Source organism: Hydra vulgaris, chromosome 11 (genome assembly GCF_038396675.1).
Source record: "Hydra vulgaris chromosome 11, alternate assembly HydraT2T_AEP".
Classification (NCBI taxonomy): domain Eukaryota; kingdom Metazoa; phylum Cnidaria; class Hydrozoa; order Anthoathecata; family Hydridae; genus Hydra; species Hydra vulgaris.
The window spans coordinates 19,055,327-19,081,510 of NC_088930.1; the positions used below are offsets into that span (position 1 = coordinate 19,055,327).

Here is a 26,184-nt window from a genome sequence, read left to right on the forward strand (position 1 = left end):
ATATATATATATATATATATATATATATATATATATATATATATATATATATATATATATATATAGAACCCTTAGATGTTGTCCGAAAGTTTTTTCGATATTTTGTTGACAAAAAGTAAAAATTAAAATGCAAGACCGGAATTTTTTTTTTTTAATGATAGACTGCCTGCCCCAACCAAACCCTCAGTCGATGTAGTAGCACTCCCTTGCGGGTCAGGCTATTTGTCAGTCGATGTAGCAGCACTCCCTTGCGAGTCAGGCTATTTGTCAGTCGATGTAGCAGCACTCCCTTGCGAGTCAGGCTATTTGTCAGTCGATGTAGCAGCACTCCCTTGCGAGTCAGGCTATAAGATAGTCGATGTAGCAACACTCGGCGCATGATTTACAGTAAAAAAAATAAAAATAAAAACATTTTATTAAAAAAAATAAAAATAAAAACATTTTATTAAAAAAAATAAAAATAAAAACATTGTTTATATTGTTAAAAACATTCAAAATGTTATAAAAACATTCAAAATGTTTTTAAAAACATTCTGGTCAATTAAATTTGCGTTTTTGTGGTTTTTTTAAAAAACGATTAATTTGTAATTAAATTAATGGTTTTTACTTTCGTCCAACACGGAAATGTTGGACGAAAGTCAAAAGTAATTAAAAGTGACGTATGTGTTGGCGTAAGAATCACTTTTTTCCTTCCGCTCTTCCTAAAGCCAACAAACTATAGAACTATATATATATATATATATATATATATATATATATATATATATATATATTTATACATATATATGTATATATTTATTTATATAAATATACATAAATGAATAAAAAAACAAAACAATATATAAAACAATAAATAATATTTAAATATGTATAACTTTTAATGCGCAAAAGTAGATTTTAGACAGAATAAAAAAGGTTATTATTTGATTATGTGTGTATATATATATATATATATATATATATATATATATATATATATATATATATATATATATATATATATATATATATATATATATATATATACACATAATTAAATATAAAGTCATGGAGCTCAGTACACAAGGGTTTCTTAATCCTTGTAACTTTAAAAAACAATTTTGAAATGGCTGCAATGCCATGAGGGTAGACTTGTAGGCCATGTACGCACCAAGCTTCAATTTTCCTTGATTACAAATACAAATTACACTTTAAAACAAATTATTTGATAATCATTTGCTTTGAGTCAACTTTCAATTTAATTTAGATATAAAAAGGAAACTAGTTGTTTCTTTTTTACATCTATCTGCAGTTGTTTATTAAAAAGAAAATTATCAAAACTGGAAAACTTTATCATTGATGGATTAATACTGAAGATCAATAAATAAAATTAAAAACTGTATGATGATGAAACTATGATTTCATCTTTTCATTCAGACTTGTGTGTAAAATATGTGTGTATATATACATATATATATATATATATATATATATATATATATATATATATATATATATATACACACACTAAATATATGTACCTAATATATTATGCACATATACAAGATATATGTATTAAATATATTTAAACTATTTATTGATAATAATATCTATAAATAGTTTCAATACAACTCTTAGATGTTGAATAATAGAAATGAATGCATTATTTAAATAAAAAGCTAATAAAAAATAAAAAAAACTTAAAGAGTTTTTCCAAAAAAAAAAAATATTTATAACACCATACATAGCACTTTTCTATTTTAATGGTTGAACTAAATCAATATAAATCGCGAACCACAATTTAACAAAAAAAACCTCTTTATAGAAAATCTACATTGGGATGTAGCTTTTCTATACATAATGTGTCAGATTTCTATACATTTATGTAGTATTTCTATACTGAGTCGAGTTTCTATACAAATTTGTAGTGTTTCTATACAGTTTTTATAGAATCATCATCACCAACATCATAACTAAATATTTACCAAGCAGTTGCTAGTTTAGAATTTTTTGTTTTGCCAGTGTAAAAATTAGCAGCATATACAATAATTCCAATCATTGTTAAAATTTCAAAATAAAATGCTTGCCAGCCACTGCGTAAATGGACTGGAACCTAAAATGGCAATTAAATATGTTTTTCTTATTATTTGTTAAATATTGTTAAATTGTTAAGAAACAAATTTTTTTTTTAAATATTGTACATATACTAAAATTGTTAATTTTTAACATTAAACTGAAGTATTCGAAATGTTTAATCTTGACTGGTGCACCATAAAACTATATGTACCTTTGTGATTTTTAATCCACCTGTGTTTTGTGTCTTTGGCTTATTGCTTTTATCTTTATTATAACCCTTTGAAAAAAAAAAAACATTAAATTAACAAACAGCAAAACGTATGTTTTTATTTAACACACCAGGGTTTGTAAAAGACGATGGACCATGATGCCCTCTAGACTATTTCCAAGTTCTGTTAGAGGGGGCAATCAGCTATTATTTATTTTTTCAGAAAAAATGAACCATCATTTGTTGCCCCTCTCAGACAGCTCTTAAAATGGGTCCAGGGAACGTCGATGTTCGACACCTATTTTCATCCTTTGTACATACATTAAAATATAATTATTATTATTTTTATTTTAAAATTGGATTAAATATTACATAAATATTTGAAAAAATTTCTTAAATATGTGGAAAAATTATTTAGAAAAATTTTTTCTAATTATTTAGAAAAAATTTAGAATTTTTTCTAATTATTTAGAGAAATTTTTTTAAATATGTGAAAAAATTATTTAGAAAAAACAAACAAAAATGTTGAATAAGATTTGTTTTAAATAGCTTTTAGACAAAAGAATATTTGGATAAACTCCAAAATACTTATACAGCGGAGAAAATGGAATTAGCATCACTTTTATTTCTTGTTCTAATTTAACAAAAATGGCAGTGAAACAATTATAAAGTCTACTTTATTTCTTATTATCTTCCATTACAACTAAAAAATTTATAAATTAGTATGTTTAATTAATTACAAATGGAAAAAAAATTAAAAGTATTCAATTTGTGGAGAAAATAGAATTAGCCTCATTTACGTTATATACAAGAAAATACAGAAAATATTTTGTTTTTACGCTCATTTAATATTTAGTATCGCTTCCTTAATTTTTAATGACTTCAAATATGCGACTTGACATACTAGTCACAAGATTTTGGATAGTTTCTATAGATATTTTATTCCTAGCTTCTCTGATACGAGTTTTCAGTTCCAAGGTGTATCCAAATTGCTTACCATTTTCATAAACCTTTCTAGAAAGTATTCCCCATAGATTTTCAATTGGGTTAAGATCTGGGCTAGATGCGGGTCATTCCATTACGTGAATATTTTTTTCTCTAAACCAAGCTTTTGTAAGCTTTGAGTTATGGATAGCATCATTATCCTGTTGAAAAGTGAAATTTTTATCCATCAATTCCTCACCATGTTCAAGCAAACTTATTTCTAATTAGTCAATGTAGTCCTGTGAATTCATTTTTGTTGAAATCCATGCCAGTGGAAGTTTTCCAAAAAAGGAAAAAGCCCCCAAAATCATAACAGTTCCACCACCAAAGTTACGACTCATCCGAGTTTCTTTCTCTTTTCGAAGATCATGCCAGTAATATTGATAGCCATCAGGACCATCTAGATTGAACTTTTTTTCATCACTGAAGAGAACTTGACATCACTCTTCCTGCTAAGACGTGTTCTTTTTCAAATTGTAATCTAACTTCTTTATGACAAGCAGTAAGTTTTGGTTTTGGTTTACGCTTTTTCCAAACTGTGTTTGGATCTTCATGTATGATTTGTCTCACACGTTGAACAGATACAGGTAATTGTAAATCAAGACAAATTTGAGATGCAGTCATTTGCTGAGCAGCAGCACAACGTACAATAACTCGTTTGGTATGATTGTCAATTTTACATTTGCCACCACTTTCGTTATAAGCTCCATAATTAACGCCAATCTTGAAGTAATTATTAACCACTTTTGGAGATCTTTTAATGTTCTTTACAATTTCCCGATAAGATAAGACTATATCTTTGTATGCTTTGATTACTGCTAATTCTTCATTGGTTAAACGCTTACCGCATCCCATTTCAAATTAAGGTATCAAAAACCAAATGTCAAAAACTTTATGACACTGATTTCACAGTCTTTGTTTAACTTACAAATAATAACAAAAAACCAAGTCACAAATGCATATCACCAGATCAAAATATACAAGTAAACTGAAAAAAATTATTGATGAGGCTAATTCTATTTGTTACCGCAAATATCAAGTAATATACATTTTATGGTTTTATCAAATGTACCACACTTTAATTATGCTATATTATAATCTAAAAAGGTGTTGTTTGTAACAATAATTATATGTGTGGATACACAAGATGCACCGCACAAACTTCCTTACAGATTTACAAAATATTGGATCAGTACATGGCGAGGCTAATTCTATTTTCTCCACTGTATTGTTTTAAAATAATCTATAAGTTAGACTAACCTCTTCTTTTATAACAAATTCACAATTAAAGTAATAGTTTTCATGAGCGATCGGTAATGAAAGATAATCCAAGAAAACACAAAGTAGAGAACATTCATTAAAAATTCATTAGTGTTCCCACTAATATAAGAATATCAACAATATTGTGCTGATTATTTTGTTTGGTTAAAATTCACTAGCCATTGCAAGCCTGTGATTGTCACTAAAGAGATTGGCTCACATTTAAGACTGGCTGTGTGATGGGTTTTTTAAAAACTGGAGTGTAAAATTGTATCATCAGCCATCTTTAAGGTTCTATCTAATGAATACCATTTTTTATCTAATGCATACCATTTTAGAGGTAAGATTATCAGGAAGAACATTAATATAGTTGAGAAACAACACTGGAGCACGAATGGAACCTTGTAGATGTAAATAAAGGAAAGTGTTATTTATCCATGACAATTTAAATACTACAATTAGATAAAATGATAGAATAATCTAAAAAAATATTTTATATACACCATATAACGAGAACTTATGATAAATACCAGCACGCTTTGCCAGATTTTATAAGAAGTTTTTTTATATGTATAAGCAAGTTTTTGCTATGTCAAAAGCCTTTGTCTTTTTGCTTATTTTGCAATAAAACTAATTGGTCAATAAATACAGGGTTGGAATTGAAGAATTAAAGGTTTTTTAATATATAGATAATAAATTGTTATTAGTTTTTACTAACTTTTAAGGTATTGCATTTTCGGAAAAAAAAGAAAAAAAGAAAGATTAATAAAAAAGAAAGATTGCTACCCCATGCCAAACCCTCAATCGATTTAGCAGCACTCTTTGCGGCAGTTTATAAAATAGTCCATGTAAGCACGGAAACCCCTAGGCTGATTGAGTGTGACGTTAGAGATGTTCTTTATTAACTTAATGATATAAACATGCATTTGTAGTTATATATACATACATATATATATATATATATATATATATATATATATATATATACACATATATATATATACAGAAACACCCTATATCTGTATATATATGTGTGTATATATATACACATATATATACAGAAACACCCTAATATACACACACACATAGATACATATATACACTAGGGGGGCTCAAAAAAGCAAAATTTTTCATAATGCTTTTGGGGTAGAGCGGAAAACTTGTCTCTACACAACTAAGTAACTTCTGTACAATATTTTGTCACTTTAGTACAATGTCTTCTGTTCTGGCAAGGGATGTAGATTTCAAAAATTTATTAAAATATCCATATATTTATATACTTAAAAAAATATTTTTTAAACATAACAACACTTTGTGGTGTTATGTTTAAAAAATACACCTATGTATGGTTAATTACTGTACAAAATTTCAGGCCCCACGAATAATATGTTCTGTTCTGGCAAAGAGCCTAAAATTACCCACAAAATTCATTGTTGTTTTACTATAATTTTATTTTTCTTTAAAGTCAATTTCTTTAATGTGATTTTAAAACCAAGAATATATTTCAAATGGAATAAGAACAGCTGTTTCTATTCTTTTTCTGATTTCTTTTGTTCTAATATTGTTAATCTTTCAAGACAGTAACTTTTTGACTTATAGAGAAAAGCATGGCAACTAAAGCACAAGTTAAGAAATTTAAAGAAGAATAATGGTTTCTTTTTGATATAGCAGCTTGTAAGTGTTCTATGTTTACAGACTGCATTGCCCAAAAGAATCCGAGGTCCCCTTCAAAAAACAAATATTCCTTGCTGATCAGAGAACAAAGCGCTTAATGTGCATTGGATTGCTCGATTTGCAAGAAACAAAAAAGTTCCAAGCACCTGCTGAAAGGAGGACAAAAGAATTCCTTCATAATTCAAAATCTAATGCATTTTGCTTATCACAGCCTAATGGTGATAAGCCTTCATCATTATCAAATTTCTGTAAAGATTACGAGACAATAGATAAGGATGAGGTACCTAAACCTGATGACTCGACTATAATCCCAGACAGCCAGCTTCATCCTTATCGCAAATGCCTAAGAAACTTTCTAACACCGCTTTAGTAAGTCAAAGATTTGGGGTATCGCTTCAAGCCACAGCTGCCATAGCTACAAGCGTTTTACACAACATAGGCCTAGTCAGCAGAAGCGAGCAAAAGTTTAAACAATGTTCTTGTTATAGGGTGTGATGGAATGGTTGTAAATAATGGAGTTCATAATGGGGTACTGTGTTGTCTTGAATTGAAGATTGGGAGATCAATGCAATGGTTTGTCAACTGCATTTCAAGGAATTGCCTCTTTGCCACTTGTTTGAATCCCTTGATTTTCCTACCTCCGGACCTGCTTCCTACACTGGTTGCATTGGAAAACTTTAAAGGCAATAGAGGTGCTTCCAGTGGTAACATTTGAGCCAGTTAACTGTACCTTGCCATCAGTTAATATACCAAATTTAAGTAAGGATCAAAGTTATTTGAGGGATATTGTTCTCGCCATTGGATCAGGCATATGTCCTCCAGGTCTTGCTAAGCAAGATCCAGGCCCCCTAAACATATCACGCTGGTTGACAACAGCCAACAGGATATTAAGATTGCATGTTTCCACCGCAGGACTATCAAATAACTTACGCATCATAGTAGAGTTTATTCTCAGAGTGTATGCACCTTCTGCTTGCAATGCTAACTGATAAGAGAACACATACCAGAACCCTCGGCATACGAAGAGTGATAAAAGCACGAGAATCCATTGTGATGGTTGGAAACGTTGGGACAAGAAAATTTTATATTCCGAAAAAAAACTTTGAAGCGAATGACTACATTGATCTAATCGACTGGTCATCCAACAAAGTTACTCAGGACTTTTAAGAAGTTCCCAAGCCACAAACAAGCTGCAGAAAGAACATCAAAATTGATTACAGAGGCCTCAAAGAAAGTGTGTGGACATAATAACTGGGACGGATTTATTTGCTCCATTCTAAAATCGAGAAAAGCCATGCCAGAATTTAGGTACAAGAGACAGTACAAAACCTACCATTTTCTAGACCTTTAAAAACAACCATTTTCGTACTCTTAATTTTATATACTTACTTTTAATTCTTATAATAGTATGCTATTATATAATTTATATGTAAGTGTATAGCAGTTCAAGTTTATGTTTTGTAAATTTTAGTTAAGTAATGAAAAAACAGTGGACTTGTCGATTTTGGTGTAATTTCAGGCTCTATACCAGAACAGAAAAAAGTGGGGCGTCAAATTTAGTACAGTACAGTAACTAATCATACACACATGCAGCTTTTGCACATTACCGCGAAGTGCTGTGACGCCTAAAAAATATTTCTAAAAATATATAAAAAATTTGATATTTTATTAAATTTTTAAAATTTCAAGTCCATTGCCAGAACAGAAGACATTGTACTAGGGTGTTGAAATTTTGCACAGAGGTTACTTATGTATAGAGACAAGTTTTATACTCTACCTCGAAAGCATAATAAAAAAATTTTGTTTTTTGAACCCGCCTAATATATACACACATATAATACCTCAAATTCTTCTTCATCAGAGTATGGATCAAATTCATCTTGGTCCTTTAATAGTAATAAAAAAATTATATATATACATATAAATATATATGTATGTATGCATATATATATATATATATATATATATATATATATATATATATATATATATATATATATATATATATATACATATATATATATATATATATATATATATATATATATATATATATATATATATATATATATATATATATATATATACACACATACACATTTATAGAAGATTGGGCTAGATGCAACACAATTTTTAACAAAATTAAAAACGAATTTTTAAAACCCAATGCTTTTTATATATTATTAAAAAACAAATTTTGCATCAATTTTTTCTGATATTACTATTTTATTTTATTAACATTTGGCTGTTTGGGTGTGTAAAAAAGAAAAAAAAAAGGAAGCGGCAGGCAGGTCTTGAACCACAGACATTACGTTTATGAAGTCAACGCCTTATCCAAATAAGCTAAACGCGCATATAAGTAGGAACAAACAATATACTTATTTTTAAAATTGTTCTTCTTCTTCCTATATAAAAAATAAACTTAATTAAAATTAACAAAATCAATTGACTTATTGCAAAACTAATTGTTGAATATATCATCAGGAAGTGACTCAAAAATTAATTGCAAGATTTGATGTTAACAGATTAACAGACAGACGAGGAGTTAATAAAGGGAAAAATCTCAAATAAGTTAGTTACTTTTTTAATTTGCAAGGTAATAAAATAATTCTTTGTGGTACATTATTCTATCATTGATAGATATAATATATCTGCAACAAAATACTTTAAAAGTATAAGCCATGCAGAGTCCACAGAAAAATTATAAGCAAGTTTGTGATATATTGTTTCACTTAAATTTAAAACTTATTATATAAAAAACATAAGTCAAACTGCAATAAACAACCAACAAAATTTCAAAAAATAAATCAAATAACAACAAAATAATAGTAATAATTTCACAGAAAAAAATTTTATTAAAAAATTAATGATTTTGTTGCTGTTGTTGATATAGAAATATTAGCAAACTTTCTCTTTAATATTATAGCATTAACTTTTTTTTAAGCCGTTTTACTGAGGTATCATTTCTGATTGGAATTATATATGAGATTTTTGGTATGCTTTATCTTTAATCTAGTATTTCGTACCTAGAAACTAGTTTACAACCTCTGAAAAAAATTCTAATGATAAAAAGGAAGGCATTAGAAATAAAACTGATACAACTACTGTATCAGTTGTGACTTAATGTTGATATGCTACTACCAATAGTTAAATTAAATTACTTTATATAAGTAATGGTTGTTATATGTAAATATATATCAAACAAATATTTTTTATACAAAGTTTTATACTATTTAACTAAAATATCTTATACTAAATTAATTATATAAGTACTAGGGCTCGAATTAAGTGATCGCAAATTGCGCTATCTGGAAATGCTTCTAGTCTTTAAATTTTTTGCGTTTTAAAAACTGTAAATTCTGTTTTCATCACTAAACTTAAAGTGATCCCAAAGTGCCAAGACAAGTTGTGTTTATTTTAAAGAGAATGATTAAAAAATAAATGTTTGGGCAGAATTTTTTTAGGTAAAATAATATATGTATACCGACAAAAACAAACTTTGTTGTTTTACTCGAAGCTTGCCGTCTCCACAGTAGCAATTCTCTTGGAGTCTTTAAAATATACGCCGTAATCTACAGACTTTATAATTTATTAAAGCGCGTTTAATTTCAAAGAGTTTTAGTAAATGACGTTGTTGTACCTTTTTTTTTTTATCAATATTATTTGTTATTGTTTAATTTGTTTTTTAAAATAACGTTTATTATCAATTGTATGACTTTCCTATAAATTTTATAGGAAGCTAAACATAAGAATATTTTTTTATAACGCGCGAGAACCAAATAAAATAAAGATTTTTATATTACACTCTTAAATAAAATAAATATATAAAAAAGTCGTTGATCACCTTATTATATATTCTGAATCTTTTTTTCTTTTTATGTAAATAATGTGAACTTTTTTTTAGTTTATCTAAACCGTTTATTGCTATCATATTTTTGTTCTCCTATCAAAATGACATTTTAAAAATTTTTAAATTCTTAATTAATAAATAATTTTGGTAAACAACATCATTTATTAATAGCCGAATTCTTTAATTTATAGTTAGTATTTGCCAAAAGAGAAGATGATCAGATGGATGTGTGGCGTGACTCTAGCAAGATAAGAAAAGGAGGCATAACCTTAGATTAGAAAAAACGTTGTATTGAACAACGTTTGTTAGAAAAGATTAAAGTAATTTAGGTACCAGCATGTATAGAGGTTGCAGCTTCAGTAGAAAATGGTAGTGGTAGAAGTAATAAAATTTAAAGAGAGTGCCTTAAACATTGTATGAATAAGCTTTAGGTAGGAAAAAAAAATGCTCTAGATTGTTTATATTAGAGACACAGCATAAAAGAGGAAGGCTAATATATACAAAATATAACATGAATTTTGAAAAAAAAAATATACTTTAGAATGTATAAATGTTTATGCAGCCCTGGTCACAAACCTGGCCCTGGCTATATTTTATCAAATCTGGCCCCGGTCAAATATCAACCCTAGCCACTTACTAAGTACCTGTATTTATCAATTTAAATAAATTTAGTCAATCTTTTATATAGTCAACTTTTTATGCGGCCTTGATAATATCAAAAAGAAAATTTTTCATTCTATATGTATTGATATTTCAGAAAACATAAGGATTTTGATCTGCAAGTATATGGATTTCCATATATGGATAACAGGACACGGTCCTCATTTTTTTGTAGCCGAATACTTGATTTTTATGCAATTGTTTTTTAACTACCAACTTGACTAGCTAGAGCTCTGAAACTTTTGGCATTTTTGTTGTGCCAATAAACATGCATATTAAAGTTGTTTCTGGGGCTCAAGACACCAGGAGAGGAGAGTTGGGTCATGTTTCCCGCTTTTTTGTAGTGTTAGAATTCTTAATTAGAACTTTAAAACCATTGTTTTCAAAAAAAAAACTAAAATCTAATAGTAAAAAAAAACAAAAACAAAAAAAAAAAACATTCTGCCATAACATTGCATCAATAAAAAAAAAAATTATCATTTTTTAAAATCATTATTTTGACTGATATTTAATTCTAAAATGTTAACATCAAGTTGTTTTATTTAGTAAGAACTATTAACAGTAATCCAGTCATTACCCTAGTATAGAAGAAATTTATCATCTATTGAATTCATCATTAATATTTTTAACATTAAAAAATTTATTACAATTAACCTAACTTGCTAAAGAGACAAAAAAAGATCTTTTATATTCAAAAAAATAAAAGAAATCAATCACTGATAAGTTTTCCATTACCACAGTGTTTAATTTGCTTTAATTATATTAATTTCTATTAGTTTCTCATTTTTAATTTAATCTGAAATACAAATTTGTAGTTAGTTTTAAAGTACGAATGGATTTATGTGATTTCGGAAAACTGTCAAATGATACTTTCATAAAATAATTTATTGTAGAAAGACTGATTTAAAGATTTGATAGTTATAAACAAGATGCAGGAGAAGAATTAATTTGGAGATCTGGAATAACAGATAACAAAATTTCAACAACCTGCCATCATCACGAAAAGATTTAAAAAGTAGAACAATTCCTGGAACTAGGAGCTATTATCAATTTAACCCAGAATCTATAGATACTATTAGTTTTAAACAAAGGTGAAAATGTTAATATAACAGGCATTTTTTCTTTTTATGGTATTTCTTTATAGTATTTTTATAGTAAGTTTTAACACTAATCAGCAAACTAACATTCATACATTGAAATATGGTAAGTTTGTTCTATGTAAATATAGTTTGATGCGCTTCATTAGATTGGTATGATAAATAAAATATCGTATTGAAATCTTTTCATAATGATGGGTAATTGTTAAAATTTTTCATCTGTTAAAGATATTATGGCAATGTTTAGAAACCCGTACAGGCCTTTTAACAAACTTTTCTGGCCATCTAGAGCAGATAAGCGTTGGGTTTTAATTACCAACACAACTTGGTGTCTTGGGCCCTGCAAACAACTTCAATATGCACGATTATAAGCGCTTCAAAAATTCCAAAAGTTTCAGAGCTTTAGCTAGTCTAAAAAGAAAAATCAATCGCAAGTTTCTGCTGCAAAAGGTGGGGTCTGTTTAATATTATTTCATCATTCTAAACTTTTTTAGAATGATGAAATAATATTTTATAAGTTTAGTCTTTTTTTAGCAACAAATAAAGATCAGATGGGTAAAAAATTTTTATTTTCTATTATATTATATAATTTTAAACTTGATTTATAAAACAGATTTATATTAAATTAAAATAATGATTTGATAAAATAAATTTTCATTACAGATAAGAAAAAAAAATTTGGATTTTATAGTTAAATTGTTGAGTTTGAATGTTTATTAGAGTTTTTATTAGAGCTAAAATAGAATTTTACAATTTTTTTTTTCTTAATTTACCTGCTGCAGAGCAAATCAGGTATTTTATTTGTTACTTTATTTGTTTTCTCATTTTAATAAGCTGACTTCTTAGATTTACCAGCTTCATTAACCTAATTACCTGCTTTACACTGCAATGATTATTATTTTGCAGGTAAATATAGTAACTGATTATTGGAATTTGATTTTGAAGAAGTTGTTAAGATTTTTATTTATTTAACAATATAAAAAAACTAATTTTAAATTTAAGAGTAATGGCATCAATTGTCTGACACCAACAATAACAAAAACAAGAAATTCGGTTATCACTATTAGAATGACAAACAAACTGAGAAAGTTTTTATTTGTTGCAGGTAATTATTTATTGCTTAAAAAAGTTTTTAGTTATATCCAGAGTTGTTTATTGCTTGGCTTTAGTTAAATCAGTCATACTGAGTAACATTTTTAAGGTAACTAATCATTGCACATAATTAGTGTTTTTTATAATTTATTACTTGTTAAATATTAAATTATTTCCTTACTCAAAAACTTGCTTTAAGTAAAGAAAGATTTTAATATTTAACAAAAAAAAATGTTTTCGTGTTTTTATTTTAGATTCATAGTTGACTTGATATGGAAAAGAAAGTAAAGACTGTGTTTTTGTGTATTTGGGTTGATTTACTTATATATTTACCAATATATATTAAAATAAACATATAATATATATTTACCAGTATATATTAGTTAAAAATAAATTTTTAAGTATATCTATAATATAAATGTATATAGGAATATGTAATATAATTATATTATTATGTGCTTATTTATATTTTATCAAAATTGTTAATATTTTTTTTAAAATTGTTTATTTATTAATTTGTTATTTATTTGTGTGTTTGCTGTTAAAATAAAATGTAAATCACGGAAAATTTAACATTTTTTATGTAAATCAAAGAAAATCTTTTTAATACCTAAAATATTCACTAGAAATAAGCTTTTTAAATTTTCATATGAATGGGGTATTAACTGCAACATTTCTTTTATTTACAGAAATTATCCAACAGCTATCTAACTATCCAGTCGCCACAACCTTTCTGTCGCTTAACTAGAAAAATCTGTTGATTTTCAAAGGAAATATTTATTTATGGGAAATTTCTGGCAGCTTTGATGACAGAACCTCCCATTTTTTAACAGAAAAAGCCCATTGTATTTCAACGGAAACATCTGTTTATTTACGGAAACTTCTGTTTACATGCGATGGGTTTTTCCGTAAAAGAACTGGGAGTTTTTTCATTGCAGCTGCCAGAAATTTTCCATAAAAAACTTTTTGTGCACTTTGAAAAATATACCTATTACACAGGTCAACAACAAAAACAAATTTTTCTGTTGCCGAGCAAACAATTTGTTTTTTGTATAGCATTTCTCATTTTGATTTCAAATATGCAACTATTTTTTTACCATCACGTCAAGTTGTAAAGATATTTGGGTTCAAATCATTAGTATTTGGGGTAAATGGGGTAAAGCCCCTAATATTGGAGGAGAAAAAGTTATTCAAAAGTATGTCAACCTGGGTCTCAAAAGAAGCATATTTTTATAGACATTTTAGAAAACATAAATATTTTTTCTTAAAATTTATTGACAAAAAAATTGCGTGAAAAAATGCTTAAGACTTTTGAAAAAATTTTATTAAAATGTTTTTCAGCAATAGTACAAAAAACATTTATTTTTATTACAAACTAATAATATTTTTAAAATCTCTATGAAAATACGCTTCTTTTGAGATCCAGTTTGACATACTTTTGAATTTTTTTTTTGTGTGACAATATTAGGGATTTTACCCCAAATGCTAAAGATTTGAACCCAAATATCTTTACAACTTGACTTGATGGTGAAAATTGAGTTGCATATTTGAAATCAAAATGAGAAATGCTATACGAAAAACAAATTGTTTGCTCAGCAACAGAAAAAAAAATTTTTTTGTTGACCTGTGTTATTAAAATAAAATTTTATAGACTCAAGACAAACAGATCAGCATACAAATATATATCAACAAATGTTTAAATAAGTTTGCTTGGTAGTGATATATTTTGTGCAGTTTTATTATTAAAACATGCATATTACTAAAAAACTGCAATTTTTACTTATAATAAAATACTATCCAGAGGGTTTTAGAATAAATTATATTTACATGATGTTAAAATTAATAGTTTTTATATTATAGATACATTACTTGTACATTGTATTATTTAGTAAATAATATATTATAGATACATTGCATAACTCTGCATATAGCATATTAAATATGCAATATTATGTCTAATATTGTATATGAAATAATAAATGTAAAAATGTAAATCTTTAAAATAAATATATTAGCAACCAGAGTTTTATTTTTAATTATCTTTTTTTTTTAAACTTTTAATAAGTTTAATAAGTAACATTTAAAGGAATTTTTCAACAAATTTTTTTTAATTTTAGCCTAATCTTAAGTCTAATATACATGTTACAAATACAATAACAATTAAACTTTGTTACTATTCTCCTCTAAACAATATTCTAAATAATAAATAATAAACTAATTTTTTTTTTTAACTTATTATTAAAAATTATATGAATATTATTAAAAACCTCTTCATTCACATTGTCTGTCTGTGTGTTTGGTTCATTACCTAAATAAATAAAAAAAGTTTAATGAACTACAACTTACACTTAATTCAAAAAAATAATTTAAATTGGCCGACTAGATCACCTGTTTAACTCAAACTAAAAATTTTCAAAAAAAATCTACACAACCAGGAGTGTAAAATCAAAATAGCTTAGTTATGCAATTCTTGCACACTTTTATTATTTTCATTACAACATAAAGCAGTTCTCTCAAAATTTCATTATTTTCACAGCATTATTACACAATTCTCTATAATATTCTTTAAAATTCTGGTGTCATTTAAAAATATTTAAAATCAATTTTACAAAAAATTTCAAAAACAGTTTTTGTAAAACATGCGTTTGGTCACTTTCTAATTCTCAAACATGGCATGAAAAAATTTGTCTAAAACAGATCATACTATATATATATATATATATATATATATATATATATATATATATATATATATATATATATATATAAGGGTAATTTTTTTGCTGGTATCTTTTTGGCAACACTAGTTCGGACAGATCACACGCGCATCGTTTCTTGTGTCATTGTCAAACTTGTTCAGTTTGGTCTATAATTTAACCATGAATCGACCAACAAACAAACAACACTTGCAAATTATTGAATTTTACTATCAAAATTCATGCTCGGTTAAGAGAGTGCATCGCTCACTTCTTCCACTTTATGGGCAGTTTGGTAGGCCTACTGAGAGAGCTATTCGGAAGCTTGTGACTAAATTTCAAACCCAGTTTACATTGTTGGACATTTAACCACCAACACGCATACGTAGAGTGAGGACCAAAGAAAATATTGCAGATGTATCCACCAGTGTTAGTGACCAAGAAATATCGATTCGCCGCCATTCCCAGCAATTGGACCTCTGTTACTCCACTACATGGAAAATTTTGCCAACTAGAAGCCAATATTGAAGCATCTATTTGTGAGATACTGGCCGATATGTTGGAGAAAGTGTACCAAAATTGCCATCTAAAGCAGAGCTGCAGCCAACATTTACACTGAAATAATCTTTAAACATTAAATCATATCGACCGTTCTACCAACTCAAATAAAGATTTCATCAATTTTTTCAAATTTTTTTTTTTTTTAAATCAAATCTTATACCTCTTAAAAAATCACCCTTTATATATAATAACAGAAGCGCTATTAGATGCACTTGAAATATATGAAATTACTGTTTTAGGTTGATAAAACGAGTTCCCGACTCAGACTAAAAAAAGGTTTTTAACTAACCTGGTCCCAGCAAAATTATAAGATTCAGCAGGGGTTGATAGTTAAGGCTAGGACAAAATTTATAGTACTTTATATATTATAAATTTATTTACTATTTATTAATAGTTATTAATACTAAACTATACTATTAACACTAAACTATACTATTAATATTTATTAATAGTATAGTTTAGTGAGAATTGAAGAGAGTTCTAACAACTGAGATAAGATACAAGATTCATTAAACTGAAAATAACGGAGCTTTGCATCAGACAGGAAATTTTTTCATTGATACTTGCAATAATAAAAAGGCATTTGTTCTCAAAAGAGATGTTCTTGTAAAAAAATGATTATGGTTTAATATAGCAACTGCACAAAAAGGGGAAAAACATGGAGTAGAATTAATACTTATATGAGCTTTAGCATTTTTATGATGTAGTATTTGCCAAAAGAGAAGATGATGATCAGATGGATATCTGTTAAGCCCCCAGACAGGATCAGAAAAGGAACCATAATCTTAAACAGAGATTAGAAAAAATGCTGGATCAAACAACATTTGTCAGAGAAGATTAAAATAATTTGGGCATCAGCATGTAGAGAGGTAGCAGCTTCAGTAGAAAATGGTAGTGGTAGAAGTAAGAAATTGATGAGAGAAACGTTACATATAGTATGAACAAGCTTTAGTTATGGAAAGAAGATGCTAAAGGTTGTTTTTATTAGAGAAACAGTATAAAAAGGGAAGACTAAAGCTTGATGATGATGATGATGATGATGATGACTATGATGATCATGTGAGTCATGATGATGTTTATATATATATACATGCATAAAAAAAAAAAATATAACATAAATTTCAAATAAAAAAATATACTTTAGGATGCATCAATGTTTATGCAGCCCCTGTCACAAACCCAGCTTCGGTTATTTATTATGAAACCCAACCCCGGTCTAATTTCAACCTTAGTTACTTATTTCACTTATTATATTAGGCATTAATTAGAATTGTTTTTACTGCCAGCCTCTGTTCATCATTTTCTCTTTTCTACAAGTACTAATATGTTCACTTCTTAAGCAAGCTAATATATCTTGTTCCACCAATCAAAACACATTTAACACCTTTTACTGTATTATTCTTTTTTTTTTACTTTTATATTATTATTAGTTTTACTGTATTTTGAAATAAATATATATATATATATATATATATATATATATATATATATATATATATATATATATATATATATATAATATATATATATATATATATATATATATATATATATATATATATATATATATATATATATACATATATATATATACACACACACACATACACCAGACTAAAATTATCCTGATTCTAAAGAATTCTTTTCATGATTAATTTTTTAATTTCAATGTAGCTGATACAACTTCCTGTTTGCAAAATATCTATAGTTATTACATAATTATTCATAACTTCCTTTGAAATATTTTTTCTATTATTTGAACTTTTTATTGTTTAGACATTCTTCCTGATGAACCTACTGATGGTGAAACAACTTGTTGAAAAGATATATATATATATAAATATATATATATAATATATATAACTATATATATATAATATATATAACTATATATATATATATAACTATATATATAACTATATATATATATAACTATATATATATATATAACTATATATATATATATAACTATATATATATATATATAACTATATATATATAACTACATATATATATATAACTATATATATATATATATATATATATATATATATATATATATATATATATATATATATATATATATATATATATATATATATATATATATATATATAACTATATATATAACTATATATATATATATATATAGTTTTTTCCAGACTCATAGAACCTACAACTGGAAAAGTTGTAGGTTCTATGAGTCTGGAAAACATGAAGATGGGAGAAAAACTAGATTAATAAAAGTTTAGAGCATGCAGAGACAAATACAAAAAATAAAGGAGACATTGCCGAATTACATGTCAAGCAAGAATGAGTTTTGGTTTATGGAACCAATAGTTCCATCAACCAAAACTCATTTTTACTTGACTTGATAATAGCTCTTTAAAACAGCAACCATGATAGTAATTGTAGAATGCACTTTTGGACCTTATCTAGAAGAGAAAGAGCATCATTAGAAGAACCAGCCCAGTTATGAAAACAGTATTAAATAAGAGATTTGTAAAGGTAGAAAATGGAATTAGGAATAAGAAAATAGCAAGCACAATAAAGAGAAGCAGCCTTAGCAGACGCTAACTTAGCAATTAATTTTATATATGATCTCCACAAGAGACCATATATACAATCAGGAGTGACTGATAATCCAAGAAGTCATAAAAAAAGAAATCAGTGATAGGGTTACCATTCATCAATATAGGAATGTCAACAGCATCGAGATGTTGCTTACAGTAAATAACTGAGTTTTGTAAAAGTAAAAATTTACAGAAGTGAGATCAGATTCAAGATTGGCTGCCTATTCTATGCAATCAAAAAAAGAGAAAGACTTTTTGTCAAGACTGGAATATAAAGTTGAGTCATCACAAAGTTGATCCACTTTAGATGTAAAGTTGTCAGGAAGATCATTAATCAAGATAAGAAACAAAACAGGACCAAGGAAAGAACCTTGAGGTACCCCAGAAGTTACTGGAAGTAAAGAAAAGTGTTGCCCTTCGAGGATTACTTAAATATAGCGGTTAGGAAGAAAAGATCTGATAATCTCAAAAACTTTCCCAGATACTCCATATGAAGCAAGCTTTCAAGAAGACCACAATGTCATATTTTATAAAAAACTATAGATAAAACAAGAGCAATAGCCCTAGGCTCCTTGCCTCCATCTAATGCATGATAAAATCTTTCAGTCATAGCAATTAGCAAAATTTTCTGACAGTAAGTTTTTTGACTCAAGATGAGATGCGAGAAATTTATTGATCAATGACTCGACAACCTTGTTAATAACAGAAAGAAGACTGATCAGACGATAGGGTTCCAAATTTTCTCTAGAGTTTTCAAAAATTAGAACCAAAGATGCCATTTTCAAGCAAGCAGGAAAACAAGATTCAAGCAAGCCCTCATTAAATAGTTTAGAGAGAGAATTGAAGAGAGTTCTGGATAACACTTTTGTAAGACTATGACAGGAATGTTATCTGGACCACAAGCTGTAGAAGTGTTTAACTGAGATATGACTTCAACAGAACTGGAGTGATTTACATGTCTAACAATGGGTTAATCTATTTAACTGGAATGGAAGAAAGAGTATGGCCATAAAAATTCAAGAGTTAAATTAGAGAAAAAGTTCTTTGCAAACAGTTCACCCTTTTCCTTGGGAGAGGTAATAAGATCAATCCCTTGAATGAGAGATAGAATGTTAGAGCTACCTTTATTAAAGACGCTGTTGAAGGTTTTCCAAAAGTCTTTAGAGTTTAATTTCTGAGAAAAGATACAAGATTTAGTGAACTAGTAATAATGGAGCTTAGCATAGGGACAGACAGCACCTTTTTGCATTTAGTTCTTGCAAAAATAAATAGGTGCATGAAGTACCTACTTATTATTGCAAGAAATCAATGCACATAAGAGCTGTTCTCATGAGAGTTGTTCTTCTGAAAAAAAAGATTACAATCAGAAATAGCAGCTGCATAAGAAGTGGAAACCATATTGTAGAATGAGACTTGACTTGGAACCAACAATAAGGAATAAAACCCTCATTCCTGCCAGAATCCAGTTTTTGTAGGAGGCGCATTTATCAGCTGAGAGAAAAGACATCAGCAAAGTTAACGATCGGAGAAAAGCAGAAGTTATAGACTTTAGTGCCAGCAGGTTCAGTAGTGTTAGAGCCAAGCCATTCAGTGTGACGAGCATTAAAGTCATCAATAACAACAATATTGGCAGAGGGGCAGAGAAAAGCCATGGTCAATTTGATCAGAAATGACATCTAAAAGAATGCAGTCTTAAGAAGATGGAAAACAATGAAGAACAAAGAGGAAGGTGATAAAATGAAGAGGTGCTAAGTGGAAGCACATAAAAGAATGGTCAAAGGATTCACACCTGATTTCACAACAAATATGTGAATCAATGCGTATGTATACCCCCAAGCCAAACATGTGACTATTGGAGTCTTTGTGAATCAAAGGATACCTTCTTCTGATCTCAGTGTTAATGGTACCCATTAACACTGAGATCAGAAGAAGGAATAGCAGGATTTAAATTAGTCTCATTAAGAGCAAGCAAGCCTGGTGAATTGAGAGCTACCACAGTGTTTGGAAAACCTTACAACCAGCTGGTCTCAGAACCATTAAACTGAGTTTTAGAGCTGTACGCACATTGGGAGATAACAGGATTTTTGGTTGTGCCTGCTTGATAGTGGCATAGCCACTATCAAGGAGGCACAACCAAAAATCTATGACTAAAGTCAAGAAGATCCAGCATTCATCATCCTTGGCTGGAATCAATGTAACACAGGTTTACATCTACACTAGCCTAATAGATGTAGAAGAGTTTCAAGGCTGGTCATCAGAATTATTCTGCTTACCCCTAAAGTCTTTGTCTAGTAGGCCTTCTACAAGACAGTAGCTGGATGCAGTTAACACCTGCCCAAGATGAGTATTTGTATCAAGACACCATCTCTAGCCTTTACTCAAACAAGAGCCCTAAGGCAAGGGAAGTTTAGCTGGATGTAGTTGACATCTGAACAAGATGAATACTTTTATCGAGACACCATCTCTAGCCTTTTATCAATCAAGAGTCCTAAGGCAGGGGGTTTTTATTCCGAAGGTTTTTTCTCCCAGCCTTTGCTTAAAAAAAAGGAAGCAAACTCTTTGAGGCAGCAGGGTATGGGACAGGTAGTACTGGGTTACATGATACCAGTAACAAAGTGATAATGATAATCCTGAACCTGAGCTGACTTGGAGTAGTTAAAAGAAGTTACTTCCTGTAAGTAAGTACCTTAAAACATTTATGGAAATTTTTTGGAAATGCATTAGAAAAAAAATTAAAATCTAACAAAATACTAGAGACTAAGGTGAGTGTAGGTTTTATAGTTAAAGTCACTAGTTGGTTGCTAAGCTCACTCTGCATCAAAGATTCTAAACAGAACACAAGCATACATAAAGTAACTAACGAGTGAGTGAACAACGTGCTAGCAGTTCAAACAGAACACAAACTTACTTATATTAAGTTACGGGTCAACTGCAGCATCATTACCATTATTATCATCATCAACAGCTTCATCATCTTCATTTTCAGCACATGCAGAAAAAACACAGACACTATTGCTTACCTAATTCTCAGAGACTTTTTCTCAAAAAACTGCAGCCTAGATTTGCCCAAACTTCTGGGCAATGTAGGTTGGCTTGAGTCATCAGGTTTAGCTACGGAGAAAGCCTAACAGGTGATGAATGTTTAAAGCAACTGAGAGAAGAAATAGAAAAAAAGATAATGCTCTAAGAAAAAAGACACTGAAAAAAAATAACCTTATAGTTGGAGATGATAGTGACAGCAATGAATACAACCACACTGTGTGCCTCAAAAATGGGTGTGCTGTGACTTAGAACCACATTAAATGCACAGGAATTCCAGATAGAGCTGATATTGAAGCCATGATATGTGAAAATTGCCTACAAACAATGTAAAAATATATACTTCACATTCTGGAACTTAATGAATTATTTTTTAAATTTCAGTCAGCAGTATATATTTAACATATACAGGCCCAGTGGAAGGTGGGTGCATTGGGTAATATTGAACCAGCCGCCAAGGCTTCGAAGGTGCCAAACTTTTATTGAATATTTATTTTTTCCTGGGAATTTATAAACATATAAATTTATAAGAATAATAATATAAAATTTTATATACTTATTTTATGTAAGAATAAGAATACTAATTTATAATAAAAACTATAATAACTTGAACTTTTTGAAATTTTCGTAATTTAATTTAGTGTATATTAGTGCACAATTTTAAAAATATTTTAAATAATTAAGAACAAATCATCAGTGTGCATTTTGCTGCTAACCAACCTTGATATTTTTATAAGTATTATTTTTAAAAAGAGAAATTAATTAAACTTTATAAAAGCATTTAAAATAGTTTTATCATATCTAAATATTTGTATCTCTGCTCATTAAAAGTAGAGATATAAAATTATCATTTAAAATTTTGTATGTAAGTAAGAACATCTTCTCTCAAAACTGTATTTTTTTAAATTTTATTTTAATCTTTTCATTAAATTTTTTGAAGCTTTTTCTTGCCAATAAGAAGCCATTCCAATGAACGGAACTTTTAAATACTTTTAAATAAATTTTAAAAAATACTTTTAAATAAATTTAAAACTATGCATTACACGCTTATGAATATTTTTTCTTTCTATTATTGAACTGTAATAGAATCTTCAAATGTCAACCCATCTTAATGGAGGTGAATAAAAAGAGACAAAAATTTTTTTAGTTTAAATTTTTTTAATATTGTATAAAATTTGTTTTGATAATAAAAAAGAGAAAAATTCAACATTAAATTACTTGGATACTTTCTATTACTTAAATATTAAATTACTTGGTATTAAATTACTAACTTCTTGAGTGAGAATGAAATTGTGCACATCGTTAATTTAAACAAATTAACTTAAACAGGTAATTTGAATGTAAGTTATTTGCTTGTTTAAATTTAAAAAATGCATTGATTTTGCTTAAAATTATTATTTTAAAAAGAATATGAGTTCATTAATTTTTAAACATTAAGTTATTTTTGTGTGTTTAGTTTCATTCATGAAGAACTCAGATGAAAACTTAAATATAGAAAAAAATAACAATTTTGACCGTCCGAAAAAACAATTGACTATCAATTCCATAAGTTAGCCGGTCTAATTGACCACTCGTCTTCAATTTCTTATTTTCTACGTTGATATAAGTGTGTATATATATATATATATATATATATATATATATATATATATATATATATATATATATATATATATATATATATACACACACATGCACATATTTTCCTATAGTAGAGATCTTAAAATTACTGGTTGTAGTAAAAAAAGGCACTTAACTACTCTATGACATTTAGGAAGACAAAATTAAGTACAGATTATGTCAAAACACATTAATTTAATTGAGGAAACTAATTAAATTTATTGTTTTTAAAAAAAAACACAAAAATGCTAATTAAAAGACTATAGTGTTTTTAAAAAAATGTTGAATGTTTATAAAAAGATACTGAATGTTTTTATTTTTATTTTTTTTAAATATAAACATTCTGAATGTTTTATTTTTATTTTTATATGGTAAAACATGCACAAAAGTGTTACTAAATCGCCTATCTTATAGCCTACTGCTACAAGAGAGTGTTGCTAGATCGACTATCTTATAGCCTGCTGCTAGAAAGAAGTGTTGCTACATCAACTATCTTATAGCCTGTTGTTACAAGGAAGTGTTGCTACATCGACTGAGGGTTTGGTTGGAGCAGGCAGTCTATCAAATAATGTTTTGGCAGGAGTAAATGAGTGCATGAGCAGTAAAACACCGTTCTAATATAGGCAATCAGCCCCTGGTTTTCTTTTTTTTCTTCTTTTTTTTAAAAAGCTGTATGCTATAAAGATAAGCAAAACTAGTGAGCAAATATTTATATAAATATGCTATAGTAGATGTATATATATATAGATATACTTGTTCATAAGTTTTTAAACAATAATTTTCATTTACTCAACTAGATTATTTATTTACTAGTCAAGAAAGAAACATCGTAATAGTAGAGCTAATTGAGACAAGTTCCCTTTGTATTGAAGTACAACTCATACGCTGAGTAGGTGGAACTGGGATTTAAACCTACAATCCTGTTGCTATGGCCAATAATTATTCTGAACTTTTTAGCAGCGCTTTAACCAGCGCTTTAAATATTCATATTTTGGAGTTATAGAGTTGAGAGAGGGTTTTATCCACAACTAAAGTAGCCTCCTGGACTTTAGTAGCCTTCATGGCCTTGAGGATGTGAAATAATATATATATATATATATATATATATATATATATATTTATATATATATATAGTGAAAAATTAAGTCATAGAAGCTAACTAAAAAAACATTGATCCAACCGTAAAACCAATTTTAGCCAGCCATGGAAGGAACAACTTATGGCTGGGAGGTCTAGATGCAATGTATAGAGTTGAAAGTGACAAAACTATAGTTAATTTTATATATTTATAATTTAATTTAAAAATTAAAAATAATAAAAATTATTTTTAATTTACAGTAACATTTACGGTTAATTTTGTTTAAATTAATATATCAGGACTTCATTTTAGGCAAAGACTGCAATATTTTTGCTATTTATCTAATACTACTATTTAGTTGACTTTTTTAAATAATCTTTATTATGTGGTTTAAATAAATAAAAAGCTTAAAATTTTTTAATTTATGTTTTCAATTAATTTTAAAAAGTTGAAAAATACTTTGCACATCTTCAACAAAACCCTCTTCTTCCACAAAACCATCGTCTTTTGGAATTTCATCTACTTGTACCTCATTATCAAGTTCAGCGTCAGGATCCCGCTCAAATTCGGCAAACTCATCGTCATTTCTTGATGATGATACTGACTTTAAGATAAGGATAAAAAATAAAACTTTAAAAAGATATTTTATAAAAAACATATCTTTTTATTCTTATCTCCCCTTGGCTTTGTTAAGATATCGTATTTTCGGACCCCGAAGGCGAAATACTAGCTGTTGTTCTAACGTCCGCATTAATTTATTCACAAAGATATTATCCAAAAGTACTTTTTATATACTTAGAAGAGTGACTTAGCTAAATAAGAAGTTTAAAAATTAACGAAGAAAAATATACCGTCGCTAAGATATAACAGAAGCTTTATGGTTGCAATATGTAGCTATTTAAACCTAATGAACTCGTTTTAAACTCGTAATAAAGTATGATGCAATACCATAAGATATAGTTATTAACATGTTGTTGATAAATTGTTATAACAGTTACATTGTAATAATTGTAATAGTTAATAAAAAAAATAAAAAAACAGCTCATAAAAAAAAAAGGAAACTTAAACATAATGTAATACATGATGATAAGCATTTACAAGTGCATAGTTATACACAGTTATGGCTAAAAAATCCAACCATCTAATAAATATATTTAAAAAATTTTCCTTTACTGTATTTTGTACACATTTACTTCTAAAAATCTTTTTAGTTAAAAAAAAAACATTTTTGAAAATAAAAGAATAAAGAAGTCATAGTTTAAAGCATGTACTTTGTATTTCCCCCTTTGAACTATCAGAACAGACTTTATTCTTCGCGGCATACATTTATTATGGATTTTTCCGATTTGATTGAGAGGTTGGGTTCTGTTTAGAAATCTCTGCTTTTTAACTTTACACAACAGTTTAGGATAGGATATAAAATGGAGTGAGTTTCCTGGCCATGAGGTATGAACAATAATTGCATTTTCTTGGAGTTATACCTAATAAATTTAGAAAGTTTAAACTTTCACATTTAAAATCAGTGAGACACATTGTTTTTTGAAATTTCCAAATAATTCGCGGAATTTACCGTCTCAGCTTGTTATAAAAAGCGCAAACCAGCACAACCGTTGACAGCAGTTGCACCCCTAATTATAATTGCTCAACGTATAAGGGATTAAAAATGATTATGTTGATTGACGAAGATTAATTTTGTATGCTGCCAACTGTTTCACTTACAGTTTGTCTAAGAAAATG

The 26,184-nt window shown here is 27.8% G+C and overlaps 1 protein-coding gene across 1 annotated transcript in view; it reads right to left on the minus strand.

The window, feature by feature from the left end:
- Nucleotides 1–25,211, minus strand: part of LOC100208570 (PAT complex subunit CCDC47) — a 44,987-nt gene extending 19,776 nt beyond the window's left edge. The window contains exons 1-5 of the mRNA XM_065810367.1: nt 24,907–25,211; nt 15,148–15,188; nt 8,023–8,067; nt 2,267–2,332; nt 1,965–2,092 (exon numbers count right to left, since the gene is read on the minus strand). Coding sequence (XP_065666439.1) covers nt 1,965–2,092; nt 2,267–2,332; nt 8,023–8,067; nt 15,148–15,188; nt 24,907–25,105 — 479 coding nt within the window. The 5' untranslated portion in view covers nt 25,106–25,211. The remainder of the gene's footprint in view (nt 1–1,964; nt 2,093–2,266; nt 2,333–8,022; nt 8,068–15,147; nt 15,189–24,906) is intronic.
- Between the last annotated feature and the right edge of the window lie 973 nt (nt 25,212–26,184).